General features: G+C 48.1%; 1 protein-coding gene across 1 annotated transcript in view; it reads right to left on the bottom strand.

The window, feature by feature from the left end:
* Positions 1-2,771: 2,771 nt before the first annotated feature.
* LOC122388365 (KH domain-containing, RNA-binding, signal transduction-associated protein 2-like) overlaps positions 2,772-20,818 on the bottom strand; it is a 60,173-nt gene continuing 42,126 nt past the window's right edge. Inside the window, exons 4-8 of the mRNA XM_043379398.1 lie at positions 15,150-15,296; positions 13,393-13,660; positions 6,047-6,254; positions 5,305-5,393; positions 2,772-3,328 (exon numbers count right to left, since the gene is read on the bottom strand). Coding sequence (XP_043235333.1) covers positions 3,219-3,328; positions 5,305-5,393; positions 6,047-6,254; positions 13,393-13,660; positions 15,150-15,296 — 822 coding nt within the window. The 3' untranslated portion in view covers positions 2,772-3,218. The remainder of the gene's footprint in view (positions 3,329-5,304; positions 5,394-6,046; positions 6,255-13,392; positions 13,661-15,149; positions 15,297-20,818) is intronic.

The raw sequence follows: 20,818 nt of genomic DNA, 5'->3' as shown, positions 1-20,818 counted from the left end.
GTTTCTGTTGACAACAAGAAAGCAGGGCTTTTGGCTTCCTGAACGCTTTAGTATGCGTACCTACAGTCTCCTACATGCTGAATGTGCAGCTCAGAGCAGCGGCAAGAGCTGACGCCTAAACAGAACCAGCGCGGAGGAAATTGCGTCTCATTTAAATTTCAGTCGCTCGAGGAGTGAATGTTATTTCATCCTTTCAAATCCTGAGAGATCTCTTCGTGTACTGTTCTGATTACGGGGAAATGACTGCTGTCTTTAGAGGCGAGGTGGCGATGTAGAGTTCAATGCTGATCGATAACACCTCTGCACTGGTTAGCGATTATATCGATAGCATACTTGCACTGATATTGCTGTGCGCTAAGTCAACTAATGTTGCTCTGATGCTGGAATATCTTATGGAGGTAGTGCTTTTTCACTACTTAAGTCCAGTTTTAAGTAGTCTTTATCAGACAGAATGACATGTTTTTAAGGAAGATACCTATCTTCAATGTCAAATAATGCTAAAGGCTCAATGCTAGTTGTGTCCTCTATTTTTGCATATTTTTGTTGTCATCACTTGTCATCACTACCCTGCATGTTGTCATCACTTTGTGTAATATGTGCTATGTGCTAGGAACATTGGATACTGGACAGCACATTTTTGGCTACTTTTGCTCAAAATTAGAGGTGCGAACACCTCCTTGAATCTTGATTTGTGAAGCAGCGTGTCGACAGTAAATCAAAAGTGCTCTCTCGCTTGCTAAGTCGTGATGAAGTCTGACAAGAATTTTAATTACGCGAACGTCAGCTGGTGCCTCGGCATGAAATGAGAATGAGAAAGCCCGTGTTTGATTAAAAAAAGTCAGAAAAGAAACGGCACGAAAACGGAGTATCGTGACAAACGGTGTAACAAAGTCGAATGATTTTTGAAGCTTTTTTATCCCTTTTTTTAAAAGAGTGTCACCTATTTAATTACATCATAATTATAACCTCCAAGGGCTTTTAGTATTTGAGCTGTAATCGAAGTTATAATTGGTGTAAGGTAAGGTAATCAAATTTGCATATATGCATGTGTCGTATAACTCTTTTCGATGGACATTGGACATCTCGGAGCACGCTTGCTGCACATTCACTGGCTGCAAGTGACTGATATTCGTGGACTTCAGCGCTGAGCTGTCTGACCCACGTCCATCCCCAAAGAAGGAAATCTTGCGGAAAGACTGATGCGTTTCTGAATCATGCAAGCGACAGCAACAAATAACAACAGCCCAGGAGCCGCGCCAAACCCAGTAGGTAAGTACGACGCTAACGTTGGCCCATGGCTATCGCTTTGGCCCTTTTGCGGTGCTCTTACATACATACGTTATAAGTATTGAGTGCATACCTAGGGTGCATGTGTAGTGTGTACTTTTGAGAATGTGTCTGTAAATAAATAAAACTCTCCTCTTTCTTGCTCTCTCTCTCTCTCTCTCTCTCTCTCTCTCTCTCTCTCTCTCTCTCTCTCTCTCTCTCTCTCTCTCTCTCTCTCTCTCTCTCTCTCTCTCTCTCTCTCTCTCCCTCTCCCTCTCTCTCTCTCTCTCTCTCTCTCTCTCTCTCTCTCTCTCTCTCTCTCTCTCTCTCTCTCTCTCTCTCTCTCTCACTCACTACTACTACAAATACCGCGAAATTACGGACTTGACTGGTATATGTGCGCTTCAGCTCGCTGCAATAAAGATATCTATCGGTTTCCATGCTAATTGAAATTAGATAAGAACATTGTGCAATGTGCACATAACCACAATTAAGTAAACCGTATTTGGCGTGACCCCTCGCTGTTTGACCAACAGAGAGGTCACGACCCCCAAGCTGCACAGCAGCTTGCAACCCACCCAGTAGAGCTAGGAAAGTTGCTTCAGGTCACGGAAAGTCGTTTGTTTTTCGGCGTTTCAGGCTCACCTATGGATGGGCCACAATCTGCTTGGTGAAATTCGGCACTGTGACCCTTGCTGACTTCTCTATGTTCAAATGTCTATGGAATCCAATGTCTGTGGATGTGCCGCTGAATGGTTTGGGTCACGCGTTCTTTTCAGAATCTCTGTTGTGTGCAAGTTTCAAGCCGATCCTATGCATTATAATCCTTTCTCCCTAGTTCCTTTCACATCTGATCTCCATTCTTGGACCCTGTGCAGTGTGTATTGACCCAATCTAGTTTATGAGCATCACATATCAATCGAACGATATATCACAAGATATTAATGTTGTTGGAGACTGTGGAAGAGGACGAAGTTCAGTGCTCTATGATTCGCTGCATCAGTCTCGCCCTATATCACATCAGCTTAAATCCTGCCATATATTACTCTCTCCGATCGCGCCGTAAAGAAGTCGACAAAAACAGCAGTGCCTTCAGGGGCGCTACCATAAATATCACTAGAGTCGTGTGTTTGGAGTATAAATATTGTTCTTCAATGGAGCCGACCTAATGGAATCATCACATCTTGTTTTCTACTTCTTCTTTATAGGACAAGGATGTCTTTAGTAAACTACCTAGCACGTTGACGTTGTGAGAAAACATGCCGTCCGAAATTGAAATCGTCAGCCCGCTTCGGGCATATCTTGAACATACGCACGGGTATTATGCTCGCTCTATTCATTGCTTCAGGGCGCAAGTCTAACCTCATGGTGCTTAGTTATATGTGTGATTGGTAAAGTGAATCTGTCATGCAGCCGTAATGTGGATTTGATTTAGTGTTTTAGAAAACATCTTCAGCAATCAGCACGTCATGTAAGCGCCTCAACATCTAACAGAAAACGCCGTCTGTCTGGTGAGTCTACCTCTACGTGCCGGTTTATTCATCGATTTTGGACAGAGCTGCTACACTGCTTATCACAGGTACAAAACAACAACTACAACCATCCGTTCTCCCGGGCTCCAGCACGCGACTGTGACCGGCCGTGGCGTCGCGTCCACAAATTCCAGCGCTGTCCACAGCGTTTGTAAATGTCCACACCGAGTCCACACAGCGTCCACAACATTTTCACACTGTGCGCGTTCACTGGGCTCGCTCAGCCCGCTCACATATTCACATAGTATTTCCACAGTCTAAGCAAGTGATCAAGTCGCCTGCCAAAGGTGACACTTTTGTCCATTTGCGTCACGTATGTAACACTTTTCGATCGCGGCGCGACACGTAAGTTGTGACTCTCGGGTCACAGACGGACACTGATGTTTTCTGGCCAGATCGGTGCAGGGGTGGCTCTGGCGCTTAGGAAGTTTTCATCAGCAAGCGTCCATACGGGTCATGGCGCACGTGCAGCTTGTTGTGGTGTGCGGCCATCTTTAGAGAGAGGTCACCGGGCCGGCAGAGGGAAGCGTCTGCGAACAGAGGTCAGAGGTCAACGAACAAGGTCACAGACAGGCGTCGGTCAATAGGCAGGGGTGAATAACTTTGCCGAGTTGGGTAGCACGAGCTTTGCCAATTCCACGCCGGCTTGGCTTTGGAGTTGCAACAGACGGCGGGAGTCAAGGTCACCGCTAAGGCGGCGGCAGATTTGCTGCGCCCGTGCTACGCCGAGTCGGCACAATCCTCCACTCCTGGTCATAGTTCAACGAACAAGGTCACAGGCGGGTGCTCGATAGAATATCGCACAATGTCAGTCAGGAACGCGGCTAGATTCGTCGAGATTTGACATTCGATTTGCATGACATTTGTCTGTATTTGCTCGATTTGTCTGCCAATCCAGCATGAGACTCAGTACTTCCAAAGACAAATTTGTGTGCACTGGACTCCGTCAGGACCAGGGCTGCGGAGTCGACGGATTTTCGGCGACTCCGACTTCGACTCCGACTCCGGCTTTCAAAAACCAGCTCCGACTCCGACTCCGACTCCGGGCAGAATTGTCGACTCCGACCGACTCCAACTCCCGACTCCGACTCCGCAGACCTAGCAGGGCTGCGGAGTCGACAGATTTTCGGTGACTCCGACTCCGACTCCGGCTCGGGTTTCTAAAATCGACTCCGACTCCGACTCCGACTCCGGTCACAATTGTCGACTCCGACCGACTCCGACTCCGACTCCGACTCCGCAGCCCTGGTCAGGACATTAGTATAGTCTACACAGATTGTTATGTAAGCAAACGCAGCTGCCATTTTCCAGGACGCCGGCTGCTACATTCCTAATGGAAATTGAAGAGTGATGGAGTAGGCATTTACTCGCCTGGTAAACCCGATCAACGTTCTGCGGGACTTATTTTGGAAATAACAAATGAAAAAAATATTTAATTTAATTTACGTTCACTGTTTCACTGATTTCAATTTACTTATTTTCACTTTAACGTGACGTGATATGGAGCAGGGCATTCGCATTACGCACATCCACAAGTTACTACGCACAAACAGCATTACACCCCACCGCTGATTGTCTCTATACGGAGCGTCCTTTCAGTGGGCCCGCTATCTGAATGTGCTCTCCGTCTGCCCAGCGTATGCAGAGTCCATTCATCGTGGGAGCCCGAGTCGTGTCCGACAGTCACAGCGGGACCCGTCACCTAGCTAATGGAGTGACACCATCTGCTGTCGGCGCCGACAGCCCCGGGGCGTGTTACCATCCCCCTTCGACGCACCCCCCCCCCCCACCTCTTCCGCCGCATTCAAAGAACGCCCCGCGCTTGACGAGCTTTTACACCCCGACGATTTGTCAAGAGGGCCTCCGCGCCAGGGAGGGACCGGCCTCGCAGCGCCGTGCCGGCCGCAGGCAGGTCACAAACCTCAGGGAAGCAACGAACGCGAGCCGTGTGACCCACGAAACGAGCCAGCCAAAATATGGGGGATAACGTAATCGGATGCTATCGAAGAGGAGGCGTAAATCAGTTGCCGGCTGGCGGCCCGAGCCACGGTGAATGGGGTCGGAAATAAGTCTTTGGCGGTGTCCCGCGGCGGCCGGTGGCCACAGAGAACGGTCGATTGTTCGCCCAGCCGATCAAACGCCGAGAGGTCGATTGTTTGCCCCAGAGGTCAGCGGCACGAGAGCAGGGAGGCCATTTTGGCTTGGAGGGTAAAGACGTGCAGTGGGTGGCTAGCAATCAACCAATGAGTTTAAAAGGCCTGTTCTTTGGCAGAAACTATTCAAAGACACGTCAATTATGCTATATTTAAAGACGCATTAGCTTGGCCGTCATATCCGAATGGTTTCCATGGCGACCCAACTGTGAGCTGATTTAGCCCGTAGCCGTCGGAGGCTCCCTGAGTCAAAGTAACCAAATCAGTTTTGACGGCTTGTTGTCATGGAGACCGTTACGGTAAATACAGCGGTTAGTGGACGCAGGCACGCATTGAACGGTTGTCATGGTTACCTGGCTCCGGGTTGGGCGCTGCGGCGTAGAAGTCAGCGAACTGGCTCACGGGAAGGGTGGTGATGCGCGTGATGTCCAGAAGACCGAGTCTGAAAACAGACGGGATCAGTTGTCAGTGTTCAGAGTTCAGTAAACGGTACCAACGTAGGCTTCCATAGAATAAGAACCGGATCATGGTTAATGGGTACGGCTCTCCAGCAAAAGAGTGGTTGGTTAGCTTATATGCTTTTGGTGTAATAAGTTTGAATGACAGAGACACTCCTGTAAAATGACTCAATAGAAATGAGAAGAGTGTTCGTACACACACTTCGGCAGTGGTTTTCAACAGCCATTAGACGTATTCATCAATGCAGATCGCTTATTGTGATGTTGGCAACCAACCACTAAATATCTGGAGGACCGTACATTAGAAAATAGCGGCCACCATTTTCTCTTTTTTTATAAACTCAGTAACTGTTTACATTCCGACAAATAACGCTTAGGTAACCGGGCGCCTAGTTAAGGACTATGTACCTAGATGGCAGCACCAGTAGCGCCTGGCGCATGCTGTGCCGCATGACTCACAGCTCGGCATTGGGCGAAGCTGAGACAGAGAACCTTGATGTTGTTGGCCACTTAATTATGAATGACGCTGGATAACTTTTTTACCAATGCTTGTAAGTACCCATAATTCATAGCGCAGTTCGTGATGCGTTCAGTTGTAACTTGGCAGTCTAATTGACAAAATAGTCCGGATCCTCACCCCGACAGATCGTAGCCGCTCATGCCGTTCATGCCGTTCATGCTGTTGCAGAGCTCGAGGAACTGGTGCTGCGCATGCGCGGCGGCCTCGTCTGTGACGTCACCGCCGAGTGAGGTCAGCTGTTTGGTGAGGTCAGCCGTCTGTGGAGCGGCCGGCAGGGGGAGGAGGCCGGCGCTCCGCAGCCGGCTCATGGCTGGTCCCTGCTCCACTGGGAATAGACGAAAATGGTGTTAGTGAACACTGGCATTGTGATCAAGGCTGTCGTGATGAAATGGCAAGATGTGTTTTTCAACTTTGATGATTGCACTTCGCACTTGTTGTTAACTTTAACGCATTAATGAAGAATCGAATCGGTAATAAATTGATTGATGGTAAATGTGTTACTCCAGCATTTCACACGATTTGAGTGATGTTGAAATATTATTCCAATCGTAGCTATATCCAGTTTTGTTTTGTAAGTACGAGCTAGTGAAACAGCAGCACCACTGACCGCTGCAGAACAAAATCTCCTCAGAAAAACAACTAAGTTTACGGCGTGTCCTCGTATTGAGCTGGTATTGCTACTCCCGCTCTGGGACCATTTGGATAACTTCTGCGTCGCTCAGGTGTGGAGCGGTACCCCACTCAATCTTCACCCTGAGCCTCAGACGCGGTCCGATCCCACACCCGCAGATCCCCAGGGAGAAGCACTGAGCACGAACGCAGACGCCGTCCAAACAAGGATGCTCCGGTCTGATTACCTTCACTAGTTTCTGTCGGTGAAGGTAACCGCTTACTGATTTTGCTCTCAAAGAGTGCCAGCGTTTAGCCTGGACAAGTGCCGCATTTATCTTGGCTAGTGCCAAACGAATCACATAAAATGTATGGTACATAAAGATGATGATGCGGACGATACACGATGCAGACAACACAGAGTAAATAGGATAGTAATCTTTTGTATAAATGTTTTATTAAGATAGCTTAAACACAACTTTTGGTAAGTTTATCTGGGGTGGCGATCATATTTTCTACTGATACTCGTATGCACAGGACTGACTGGCTATCACTTTCACAGTTGTCACCAATGACAAATATCGCCATGAGTCAATCCAACCCCTCGATGTTCTTAAGCCATCACTTTCATGGTTCAACTCGGATATCTTCCTTGGCAGCCATGTCAATAATCCGTGCCATAAAACACCGAAAATGTAATCAATCGACGTTACCTCAAATTTTGCTAGTTTTACCATAAAAGTTTGATTAACAGGCAGCTGAACTACATGTTTACTATCACCCGTAGAAGCTATCTTCGTTGCAGTGTTCTGTAAAGTGGCAAATTAAAATAGTTCCTGTATTCACAGAAATGAGGAGCACAACTTCCAATGACCTTTCCCATAGACACGTTCCTAGAGACACACTACATGATGCACTCCCTGATATGCTCCGCGCGGCCATACCGGTATCTCCGTTCCTTCAGAGGTGGACAGTGCTAAATGCCATCGGACTACGGGCGAGCCCACCGCATTAGTCACACCAATGGCGCCCATTCGTTTCGACTCGGTCTTCCCATTCGGCCCGCCTGGGAACACGAATGGTCGCCGCCGCACACTAGCTCCCCCTCAGGGCTCCCGCGAAGGATTTAATGAGTTGGGCGTTTATCAAATGAAAATTGAAAATCGATTTTCCGACGGGAAGCTACCAAAGTTGGACAGAGTCTGAGCGCTATGATTATTTAGCGGACTTTGAAAGAGGAACGCAGCTGTGTCAGTCATATCCAAAAGTTATGGCTGGAAATCGGACTTTTCGGGACTTTCAGCATCGATAGAGTTTTAGCTCAGTGGGCAGAATCTTCGAGGATATTTAATTCGAAAGTTTCAGGCATTTTCTTTACGTTACCTACGACTTTGATATTATAATGTTATACAACCGTATGCACTGATGTCTCTGACCTATCCAAAAACTCATATTTTCAATCATGTTAGTGTATATTTATATCATCCGTTTTATATCACCTCGTCTTTCTCCATCAACCCGAGAGGATGAATTTAGGGCGCTGTTCCCATCATCGCCCACCATTTCATCCCCGTGCTCCAGTCCCAGTCTCCCCCATTCTACACCCTGTTGCTGATGCGGCGATTTCAGCCGCTTCTCGCTTGGTAAGCTCGCTCCTCTTATAACATCCGCCAGTGGGGATGCGCCGACGCGTCCCCAGAATTTAAATCACCCCGCGGCCGGAGTGGACTTTGGTTCCGGCAGCACTGGGGCGGTAAATGATGGCCACTGAGATCTCGTGCGACAAGCAATTCCGGTCGCAGATCGCGCAGTCACCCGCGCGCGGCCGCGGTGATGCCCGTGGTCGTGGACCCGTGGCCGGAAGGGATGGAGGGAGCCGTGGCTTTCAATCTAACCGCGCCCCTAGGGTACCATTTCAAGAGTTGGGGTGACATACGACGTCTGTCTAGCTGTTCGAACCTCTACGAGTACGGATAACTTCAAACTGTCACATTGCAGAGCTGATTGAGGTCTATGGGTCCTTTTGCTCACGGTGCACAAAATGTAACAGGCTATAAGACTGGGTTTTAAATTGTTCGACCGGCAAAACTTGTAAGCTTCATGAAGGCATCCGGAACGTTGTAACTAAGTAATGTAGGCATGCTGATAATTTCTCTACAAACATTTGATTGCTACACAAACCATAAGTGTAAAGCAGCTTTTCGTGACTGTTCTCTCAGCGAGTTTTCTCAGTGACGAGCTGGTCCTGCCAATTAACAATGCCTGTGTCTGTTGCAATGATGAGTAAATCGGGAAGCTTACAAGAAATTTTCCACGATTGAGCCCTTTTATATAATTCAGTGCCTGTTTCGCCCAGGATCCTCGGGCCGTCTTCCTCGGGCCATTAAGCCCCTGGGGTCGATTTTATTGGACAGTAGCGACGTCATTACTGACTTTTTTGCCTCCAGTGTGGGCCTCGAAACACCCGACCATCACCCGAAGAGATTTGGACAATAAATCAGGCTGAGGCGACCGGGAAAGAAAAGTTGACACAAAAGCCACCGCAGCGCCCGAGCGCCGGACGCAAAGCTGCCTCGGAGCCGGTCGAAAATGGCGATCAGAATGGGATTATGGCTTAGACCGGAAATCCTCTACCAGACTGTTGGGGATGTTGGTGCTCAAAGGCGCCGTCGTTGTACTGTCACTTCTGAGTGTCTTTTTCGAAGTTTACTCGCACACACGCCGAACGCTAATGCTCGTATAGCAGTTGTGTGTCAGACGAGTATGCAGTGCATCAATTGATAATAACCAACAATCGTATTTTTATTTGACTTAAACTGGACACTTTAACGCAAGACGCAACAGTATGATATAACAAATAAATAGCATATTAAAACATAAAGGCCAGTCCTGACTCTACGTTTCCTCATTCAATTCAGAATCGGGATCACCGCACAGTGCACTGCATGCTCCATGGCACCTGACTCGTCCAACGCGTCTGCTGATGCTATTTATTGTCGCGGCCGCCTTCTGCATCTTGCAGGTGAGTGGCCCGCCGCCATTAATTAATGGGAACCGGAACCGGCACATCCGGTGGGAAGCCTTTCAAGGTGCCGACAGAGACTTTGCCCGGCCAGCAAGGACTTCATAGTTGCGGGATAATGTTTCCGAGAAAACGTTTCGCAACTTAGAGCCGGCTTTCGCTCAATGATTTGGGAAGAAAATTAACCATGAATTAGATGCACAGTTTAGCGGGTGTTTCATTACATTATTATGTAAACACCCGTAACTTTGTACTTATGCTCAAACTTATGCTGCAGATTCATTGCTAATTTTCCCTTCTAAACGCAGCTTTCTTCTATTATTCATAGTAAAACTTATCTACATAACGTGCAATGGAGAAAAAATAGCAGCTGTCGTCAGCATGAATAAGCATGCATCCAGACAACAATGCAAAAACATTGCAGTAATTAAGGTGAGAAAAAAATTGTCTAAACGTGCTCCGAGATGGGAAAGCCGTCCATTTATCTTTGACGCCATCTGTGTGCACTCACACTATTACCGTCAGACATATTGGTACCGGGGGACCATTTAAGGCAGCACCGCCATTACAATTCCTCTTTCCAGCTGCCGTCCCTGCTGGCAGCCAAGGTGCTGCCCGACTGATAGTCTGAGCCGCTCGAATTAGTGTAATCAGCGACCTTTCAAGGACTGCCGGTTCAATCGAACTCCCATTAGGAGCCATCGGCGGCGGCCAATTGAGGCCATTGGCTGGGAGCGCCGGTCTGGTATAGTTTAGCCACCATTGTTGGGGATTGGGAATTTAATTAAAGTTTGACATCCCAGCTGCCATGTTTCTTTCTCATTCATATCAACTGCACAGCCGCAATACATGTGGATTGTGGGTGTAATGTGCATTACTACTTGAAATGAATAAAAATCACGATATTTCTCAATTGACGTTCGGATTTTACTTGTTATGAAACCTATCTTATTTCCCTGCTGTTCTAACTTTGAAAACATTACCTACAAACATATATTTAAAACGTGTTATTGTTATCATTTATCCTAACTGTCTTGGATATTCTACATTACCTACAAAACTGCGATTCGGTTAAATGCAGTTATGAGTTATGCGATTCAGCTGCATATCGCGCCAAAGTGTCGGCAGCAGCAGCTCTATGTGCCTTTCACTATTACAACAACGACGCCCGAAACGAGCATCTAATCTCCGTTTGAGCCTTTGTTGTTCCATGTTCATTGATTGGATTTGTCTGTGATCCGCGGCAGTGTCGTTAATCAGTCCCGTCATTTCTAGGTATTATAACATTGCGGCGCTGTTCGTTGCGCCACGGCAACTTTACCAAGAACAACAGCTTTGGCTCAAACCTGTGGCATTAAGTTCTCCACAGCGATTCCAGTGATGCCAATGCTGATTGTTGGCCTTTTCTTTCAAATCATTTCTATAATGACACCGAGTGAGTACCTATACATGTGGACTTATTCAAATCAATCGTTTAACTTTATGACTCCGTCTACTGAACGCATGCCGCCATGCAAAAACCGGCTTGTTGCATCTCCCCATCTATCTGTGACACAAAATGACGACGCCGTCTGTCTGCCTCGGATTTCATGGAAACTGGTCAGCGGACAACACGATGGAGTAAGATGGCAAAATCGGTATCGATGCGTCCTGTCACCGAGTTCCACCGTGACCTGCGCATACAACGTGCCCTTGAACCCGCGGTCTATGATATTATGGGTTAACGACAGACCAAACAGATCCATGACGGTCCGCAAAGTTTTCCTACAGACCAGATAGGCCAAGACGGCTCAGACAGATCAAACAAGCCCATGACAGCCTGTTTGGTCGACAGACTCCTGGCGAGCCTGACAGACCAGGCCGGGTTGCACTGAACTGATGAGCATGCCAGACCAGCAAGGGTGCCTTGGACAGACCGAAGCCGACAAATGACCTTCAGACAAACCTCACAAACCAGACTTCCTGCACAAGTGCACAACATTGCAGACCGGAAGTGTAACAGCCTGGCTCAAAGACAGTCTCGGGAACACAAGTTCAGCTCCACAACAGTCGTTAAGTCCACCCAGGCGCCGTCAACACACCATGGAAATGATGCCGCCCGGACAAGCTTGCGCAAATAATGATAGCGAAAGTTAACAAGGAAATGACTGCCCTCGGCTCGTAATTCCCAGTAATTCCATTTCAGCGCGGATAATTGACGGTAATATGCGAGTGACCCGACAACCTGCATTGTGCAACTTTTCGAGAAGTGGATGGTTCTTTCCAGTTCGTTTGGGTTTAGCATCCCCAGACATGCGATAGGAGTCATCGCGTCGCTTTGTGTCCACTTAGAGCGGCTATGGGCGATTCGGCACGGCAGTCTGTCTTTTATGATGAAACTTTGATGAAGATGTTTTTATTGCGGTATTAGGACCAACTTCAGTCTAAAAATATCTCACTGGACCTTCAAAATTGTGTGTTATTGCGAAGCATTAACAGAGAGAGAGACTGAAATGAGAATATAACAATGTCGTCCCCTCTGGTTGAAAACTAAGCGTATTACTCACTACAGTGAATCACCCACCAGCTTTGTGCGAACTGCTGAGCTTGCCTCGAGAAGTTCAATGGAACGCTTTAATAAATCGTAAAATCGATAAATATTTCGTCTCGAGGGAAACAGGTCTCGATTTTCCGTACGATGCGGCGAGCGGAGATATATTCAGACCGTTGCTCGGGCTCTTAAAATCAAGGACACTTATAAATCTTGGTTCAGAGCCTTACAAAAGATCAGTGGCATCTACCAGAGTTCTCGGGAAGGATGTTATGGAAGTACGAAGTTTCTCCAGAACGCTGGAATTGAAGAAATATGGAATTATGCGCCAACTATTGTGAGTGAAGTTGAACTAGCTTCCGGGGCTACTACGTGGCACGTATCCGGGAAACAGTGTCGAATTAATAAAAATGCATTTTGCGCCGGTCCCGTTTTCTTCTCAGTGCCGCAGTATTCCTACCCACCGACATTGGACTTGGCTGACACCGTCTTCCGGCAAAGAAACTAATAATACTGCGTCGCTTTTGTGTGAATCATTCCTTGTTCCGCATCGTCTCTGCATCCGCTCTTCCACAGCTCCGCAACACCCCCAATCATCACAAATCGCCTTAGGCCGGCTGGGACCGCTGCAAACCCTCCGTGGTCGACTCAGAATGCCGGCAGCCTTGCCGATGTGCCTAAATCGACACAAATGCCTCGGAGTCGGTCCGTGCCGGATCTTCAGAAACCGCCGTGCCGTCGACTCCGACGAACGACGACCGATCCGACCGAACTGTCGCTCCGGCTCCGACCCGCACAGTGCCGTGGGTCGGCCGCCGCGACTCAGAGGATTGATAGTAGAGAAGTCCCCAGAGGCTGAACGCGAGGTTAGAGGCGAGCCGGTCGCGTTCTGACGGCTGAGGAGGGTCAGATAGAGGGCAGGAAGCTTTTTGTGTGATTCGTTCGTCGGCATTTGCGGAATTCCGAAAAATCCGTCGGCATTTGGGTTATTAATTCATACAAGAGGAATAAGAATAGCATATTTGTTCCTATCAAATGACATAAGCTTTTTATCCGCTTATTGTAATGGTTTGGTGAAACTTTAAGCGTCCACTTTTATATCCTGTTCAGAGACTTCTTTTATTTTTCAAAGATTCAAAGACGCTCGATTCACGCTCGAGGGTCATTTATGAAATAAGAGAAAATCTTGTAAATCTTTGTGTAGCCTACAAATAACTACCAGGTTCCATGCCAAGCAAATTGATTTCGCATATTTTTATCGTTCTTTTTGTTTGGTTCTGTTTCACTACCTTTTCTTCTCACCTGAGGGCGTGAGTCCGTTATGTGAGCGCGGTGTCAGGCCGCGGAGCGCCGGGTGCGGCAGCAGGCCGGTCACGGGCAGCACCAGGTTGGCCGGAGGGGGGCGCGCCGTCACCGGCAGAGGGGGGCTGCCGCTGCTGGTGCTGCCCCCCTCCGGGTCGCCGCCCCCGCCCCCGCCGCCCCCGCCGCCCCCCACCACGCCGCCGCTGCCGCTCTCATTGATGAGCTGCATCTCGCGCATCTGTTCCTGCCGGATCTCGTCGTTATAGTCCTGCAGACGGGGAGGCTCAGTGTCAAAGTTGGCTGGAATGTGTCTCATAGGGTTACACTATAATCAGGCAGCCGTTGTTATTTTCCACTAAATGCGAGGAATGTGCGTGCCACGCAGAGTGATAGCTCCTCGGGAGCTAAGTTTGGCTATTAAATGTGTTTGTCCCGCCGGTCGCTGTTCGCAGCCGTTGTCGTCTTATCACTAAGTTGTTCAGGGAAACACGAGTAGCAGAGGAAACTAGCTGACTACGCAGGACAGAACGTCTGAATTTTGTGCGTCGCTGGGAAGTCAGGTACATACATACGGCATAACAAGAACTCCCATTTGGGGAAACAATTGAAGTTAGTAGGAGATATAAGCTTGCAACAAACCCTATGTAAACGCGTCTATTGATATATGAACTTACAACCGTCCTTGCGTTTTATTACAAGTTTTATTTCTCGATAAGATAAAACCTGTCAGAAGTGCAGCACTTTCGGTGCAAGAGGAAAACAGCCGGTCGGAGTTTAACAACTGGTAAGTTCCGATGCCGCTCGGTAGAATTTCTAGGTAGATTTTCACGGTAGCGTTTTTTGGTAGGTAGTTTGGTGCAAGAGAATTTAGGTAAAATCGGAATTTACCTAGGAAGGTAGTTTGGTGCAAGAGGCCTCTGCTCCAATCAGCTCAGCTTTAACCAATCAGCTAATCTGACACAAGCCGACGAGACTGTCTTCTGAAGGCTGATTGGCTTGAGTGTGATGTCATCGCTATGACATCATACAGAAGGTGCGGTAGAGAGTACAAACATAGTACCAATATGTTAAATAGTTTGACATACTTTTTTGCGAATTATGCACTTCTGGCACCAGATTTAAAAAGAACATGAAAAATAATAATGTCAAAATGAAAAGCAACGATATCTTCATATTTCACGAAGGTGGCACTTTTCCTTTAAGTTTTATTTGCAAAAACACAAAAACAAATTCACCTCTGTTTATTGCGATGATATTGTCGCTTTCCCCTAACCAAAACCAAGAAGCCAAATTATTGACCATTCGCCGCTTACTTAACGGCACTCATGAATTGCCAATAGTCAGTCTTTTATGGAGTTGCCTCTGCCACAAACCGTTGCAAAGTACCGTGCAGTGATGGGCCAATAACCATTTAGCCCGCAGCCGACTGCGAGCAGCTACAAGAGCTCAGTTTTAAGACGAGATATCCACTCGACTACAAGCAATCGGTCGAATGCTAAATTTTACGCATGATGCATTCTATTCCATTTAATGAAGCAAAATCTCTAGCCTGTTTTCTTACCCTGGGTGTTAAATACTCGGTATCGTAAAGTTTTCAAAACTTCGCTGGGATTAACAGAAAAACAATGAACCATCCGACGCAACGTAACACCTAATCATGAGCAAGACTCCATTTTACAAATAGCATGGGCTGGCTGAAACAAATCAAAAAAGAAGAAAACATTCGCTGAGATTCGATCCCCCGACCCTTCACTCACCGGCACGAGGAAGCGGCGGACCTCTGTCAGAGCGTAGGCCATGCGTGCGTAGGCCTCTGCGGGCGGCGCGAAGGCCGTCACCTCCACGTGAAGGTCCTCGGAGAGATGTGAGAACTTTGGGTCACCAGCGGCCCTCAGCTCCTCCTCCTGTGGGATCGAGTAGGGAAGGTCTGTGAATGGTGCACTCTGCTCCTCATCTACATTGATACCCTTGCAACTAAGAGTACATTGGGTATATGCTTTGTGACAGGTCACCGTTTTAAAAATGGCGATAGTTTGTCTCATACTCGTATGCAAATTTTTCATTAGGTTTTTGAACAACATTTGGTATTAGGCATACACAATTTCATATCACATTTATTTTGAAATCGTATTTAATTTTTTGGTTAGCGGACCAGGAACAAACTACCTTTTTGTGTGCATTGATGTGGCATAGTGAAACCGAAAACAGACTCAATTTATAAGCAGTTTCATTCTGTTTAATCGACCATGAAATTCCCTACGGCATTTTAAGCGTCTCTTGAAACGGAATAAATACCGACGGTCGCATAATTTCACCGCACAATTATGCTCCATTCCCTCATTGTTATACGTTGAATAGGCTCCATTGAGATTTACGGGTTCTGCTCAGGATGCTCAGCCTGAATATAAAATAGCAGAAATGCAGCAATATATTACATATTGTCCCAGACGGCGCCACTTCAGCATACAGAAATATCGTCTTCACGGTCTTTCGGACAGACATGCATACATTTATGTGTCATGTCATCACATTCGCTTCGTGGTATCATCTCAGGTGACATTGAAATTGTGCCACGGGAAGAAAAATTAGTGAGATCACCCACGCCAGAAATTATTTACGTACATTGATGCCCCACTGAGGCAACATATCTGCCGTCCTATCAATGACGCATATCCATAACCTCTCGACCCCCGGGACCCTCCAACGGGTTCACCGTCTCCCCGGTCACCGACGTCGGGTCTCTCCCTTGCGGCCCATCTGTTTAACTTCCCCCTGAGGAGAATAGGGCGGTCATTCGGCCATTCAACCCCAGCTTTGCGCCGATTTGGAGCAACTGGAAGCTCGTTAGATCGGTAGCGATAGATGGCATTCGGTCACGACTACGCAAATCTTCCGACCTGATAAAATAACCAACATTCTTCCTGCTTCCTCCTGCGTCTCCAGAGCTGTATCGAAGCTTCAGCTTTTCTGAGCTGCTCATGATTTTGCAAGCTTTGCTGACCCTCCGCAGACTTTCAGAGTACTTTTTAACTTCGTAGTAAGCTTTTCATGAAATTTCTTGCGAGCTCTGAGCTAGCGTCTCAGCCGCCCCAGGCCCACCTTTCACCCACGAGCAGCGTTCAGATGTGACGGAGTGCCCTCCATAGCTGATCGAATGGAGGGGAGCGAACGGGAGGGGCGCAGGAGTCGTGACCTGTCGATGAAGCCACCTCCGGGGTCGCTGTCTGCCTGCGAGCGGTAACCCTCCCTCTGGGAGACAGATGGCAACGTGCAGTGGGATCGAGAGCAGGCGGAAAGCGACGGATCAATCGAACCGAGTATAGAATTATTGGCGAGAACGTTATCCTGAATTATAGTCGCCCCGTGAATTGAGTTTGCTGTTATACAGGTACTTGATGGCTTGTTGATTATGATTATTCAATATTTTTCAGTGCAATTATTTTCTTATTCGTGTTGTACTTTTATTTCAGTAATAGGTTCCGCTTATTTTACTATCCTTACAAATGTAGTGACATAAAAGTAGGGTTTTGCTTAAGAGAAAGTTGCAACAACCCTCAGCAATAATTCATCGAAACAAATGTGGCTATGAATGAAACACGAGCCGGAAGTCTTTCTTAGCATACGTGATTTACACGCCAAAAATTGTATCATTGCAAGGTCGTCCTGTTTCATTTCAATCAATCCACAACACTTTACTTCGCCGCTATCCGCCTTTGCTTCCCACATTCCGTATCCGCTCAGGACTTGGAATCCCTCCTAAATCCGAGCCGTGCCGGGACTACAGCTACCACTCCCAACATCAAAGTAATTAGAGTGCGGCCGAGCAAGTCTGCGGAACTTGTCTAATGAGCAGAGTTGGCGCCGGCTGCACCGCACCGTCTGCTTACATACATCGGCTTCTCAAAGGTGAGTGCACGGAGCAGAGTCAATGTTAGTTTCTCACGGCGGCCGGAGGACAAGTCACGGACCGCTCGAACCTTCCGGACCGCGTGTTGGATTCGCCGGTCTCAGTTTGCACATCGGCGAGCCGGCACCAAAACCACGGCGCCGCCGCCAACTCAAACATTGCGTGAATCGGGAGCGATACCGTTTCAGCAAACTTCAATAACGACCGCTTTCAAACGGGGCTGGCTGGAGCGCTCGATCATGTTCGGAGCAGAGGCGAAAACACGGCGGAGCTGGCTTGGTTCGGCACAGGTTTCGTTTCGCTCGCGTCAGAGACTGAGCTGGCAGAGGGACTGGAAGTTATAGTTGAATGAGGAGCGCATGCCGTTCAGCTTTGGTGGATGAAGCATCTATAGCCACTTGGATGACGTTGATGTTTTATGTTGATTTCCTGTGAGCCTGCATCTCTAACCGCTGGCTTGTTTTGTCTGTAAATATTTGGATAACTCGAGCAAGGATTCTGCCAATGTGCGATCAGACTGGACTATTTCAGGCATAGGGTAATGACGTCATAATAACGGTAACTGCCAATCGACAAAACTCGCGCCGATTCACCGGTAATAGCCTGATAGCCGATACGTCACGGAAAGCTTTTACATGAGTGGCAATTTTCATCCGTTAAATATTGAACCAGCACATTTGAGTTTGATTGCCGTCGAGTTTCGACGTTGATAGCCATCGACACAATAGCTTGTAATTTTGTAGCATGGTTGACAGTGGATTCTTACATAACTTTCGTGTATTCAGTGAAACGTGTTTGAAGTTTCGTCCAGGCAAGTGTCATATCCCACATAAAATATACGTGAAGTTTAATGAAAATCTATGTGATTCATAACAAGCATTAGCACAGCTGTAGGAGTACGCATAATGAAAAATCCGCAACCGTCACTAGAGTATGTCAACGCTTACATGAAGGGTAGTATGTCAAGCGTGGTGGTGGTGGGGGGGGGGGGGGGTGCAAAGGGGAAGATGGATTGGTATAGGCACAGACTTCTCTATATATGGACTGTGCGCTGATTTGGGAAATCAGCATTGGAGGCCCAAATTTCTGAAGCCGTAATATGAACCCATATGTTGTAACACAATACCCTTTTATTGTTTCCTGTCGACAGGCTGAATTTTATGTAATATATTTTGTTTTTGTACTATCTATTGCTCGTAGCTCAGAATAAGAAAGGCTTCTGGTCGATATGAATCTGTATTGGAACATTATTTCACGTTCATCGACACCCATTGATGTCCTCATGTCAAGTTCATCTCACATTGCACCAGTGGGCTTGAAAATGGCGTTAGTCCATTTTCACCGCGGGATCCAGCGAGAAAGGGTGGCTATCATCCCTTTCTTCTTCCCCCGTGTGCTGGATTGTTCACATCTCTGACATGGCTGGCTACAAACTCGCGCGACAGTGCACCGACCGCGCTGGTGGTAAAGGTTGGCGGTAATGCCGATGGGGGACTTTACGGGAAAATGTGTGTCTGCTGCAACGGTGTCTTCACTGTTCTTCTCTGCTACCTGCACTTGTTCGCACCACGCATCTACACATAGTCGCACTTTCACACATTCGCACATGCGCATCACCAATTGCAACGTATCCCTCCGTCTGCTCGTTTTTCACTCGCTGCTGAATGATAAGGCGATAGCTCTTGTGACGGTCGTTCCCATCACGTTGTCATGCTGTAGCTATTGTTGCTTTTATTGTGTCCCTTCGTCCCATGGAGACGTAGCCGAGCAGCTCTGAAGGGACCTGTGGGCGGCCCCCAGGGCCACCACGATGCTGCCGCTCCGCACCTCCTCCATGCCTTGGGGTTGATGGTCGCCATCAGGCGATGTCGGGTGCCCATTAGAGCCGGGCACCGCAGGAGGACATGCTTGGGCTGTCCGCCTCCTCTCAGCAGACGGGTAGAGTGCGGCTCTGCATTGTCGGTCGTCGCACTGGTTGCACCCCGACAGCCAGGAGGGCGCCAACCCGACTCTGTGGCGCCATTGGGAGGAGCTTGTCCAGTGGCCGGCGCGGAGCTGGTGGATGTCCACCGCCGCTGGCCGGTCGCCGCCGGCAACGGCAGGCGGGAGTCGATACCCCGTCAGCTGGTGGAACCAGCCGGCTGGCCAGGCCCCGATGGTGCGAGCCCTCGCCACTCTGGCGGCGGCCCAGTGGGCCTTCTGGACGTCTATTAGGATTTGTTTTTAGTCGAGTATGTTTGCCTTCTTGGCGATGGTGTCGGCCCTCTCGTTGCCTTCCAACCTGCATTGTGAGGGCACCCACTGTAGGTAGACCAACAGGCCTCCAGCTGTCAGTCCCCAGAGGGCTCTCCAGATGTCCACTCCGAGCGAGGAGTGCTGGGCGGCCCAGCCACCTCGGATGGCGGCGAGGGCGGACTGCGAGTCGGTGCAGGCTACGATGGTGTCTTCGGCGTGCGGCGGGTTCTACAGCAGCTAGGAGAGAGCAGCTCGGAGGGCGACCATCTCAGCTCGGAAGCTGGAGCACAGGTAACCTGCCGGGGCGCGGATCAAGTGCTCTTCCCCGTTCGGCCAAACGATTAGTGCCCCCGGCGCCTCCATCATATTCTGTAGCTCGTTAGTTACAGTATGCTCTTCGCCCTTGGCACATTTCTTGGCTTCTCCATCAAAAATGTCCACAGCTGGCCTAGAAATGGTGACCTGCCAGTTTCCTGAGATACCTGAGATATGAGATAAAGTAGAAGTTCCTGTAATAACTCTAATAACTCCAATCAGTCCTATACATCTTGTTTCTGCTCCACCGCTATTTTCCCGTCCGTTCTTCGCAGACTGGCGTATTCTTGAGCTTCCCGATCCCGATGCAAGTTTTGCGGTAACATTTAAGAGCGGCAACCCTCATCGTTTAACATTGATGCGAAGGGTACGAATTCCATCATTTCATCGAGCATTCTTCCGAGATGATTTGATCCAGACCATAATGAACTACAACCCCATACGATACACTGGATAAACTTCATTGTTTGATTGAATAAGCTTACTTCTTTTGGATGTAGTGGCGTATCACTGCCATGGGTATGGCATTATTTAGCGCGGCGTAGCTTCGAACTGCGATGGCGAGTTGTTCTTTTCACATTAACTGCTGGTCAAGTTAAGTCTTTGTAGCTCCTTTCAGTGAGCCTTTTTTTTCTCCAGAATAAAATTGAAATAAGGCACTAGGCATTATAGGAAGTATGCTGAGACTGGCGCCGTCGATAGCGTCCTGTTTTTCTTCTTGCTGTGTGAGTCTCACAGGAGTCAGTGTTTGCAAAAGTAAACTTGCAAATCTTAATCTGATTGTCCTCAGCGTTATCTCTTATCTCGATTGATGGTTTCGTCTGTGAACATTTTTTTCCTTTTAGTTATAAGGGAGGCTAAAAAGTTGCCTTTTTGCTAGAAATTATGTTTCGTTTCACATTTTTCTTGCCCTGACTCTGGCTTGATACCCGGAATGACATCTTCGCACCACACGTTTTCTGATCCGGT

This window comes from Amphibalanus amphitrite, unplaced genomic scaffold (genome assembly GCF_019059575.1).
Source record: "Amphibalanus amphitrite isolate SeventyFive unplaced genomic scaffold, NRLGWU_Aamphi_draft 000319F_arrow, whole genome shotgun sequence".
Lineage (NCBI taxonomy): Eukaryota > Metazoa > Arthropoda > Thecostraca > Balanomorpha > Balanidae > Amphibalanus > Amphibalanus amphitrite.
The sequence above is the reverse complement of the archived record's forward strand: the minus strand, read 5'-3'. Positions and strand labels throughout refer to the sequence as shown.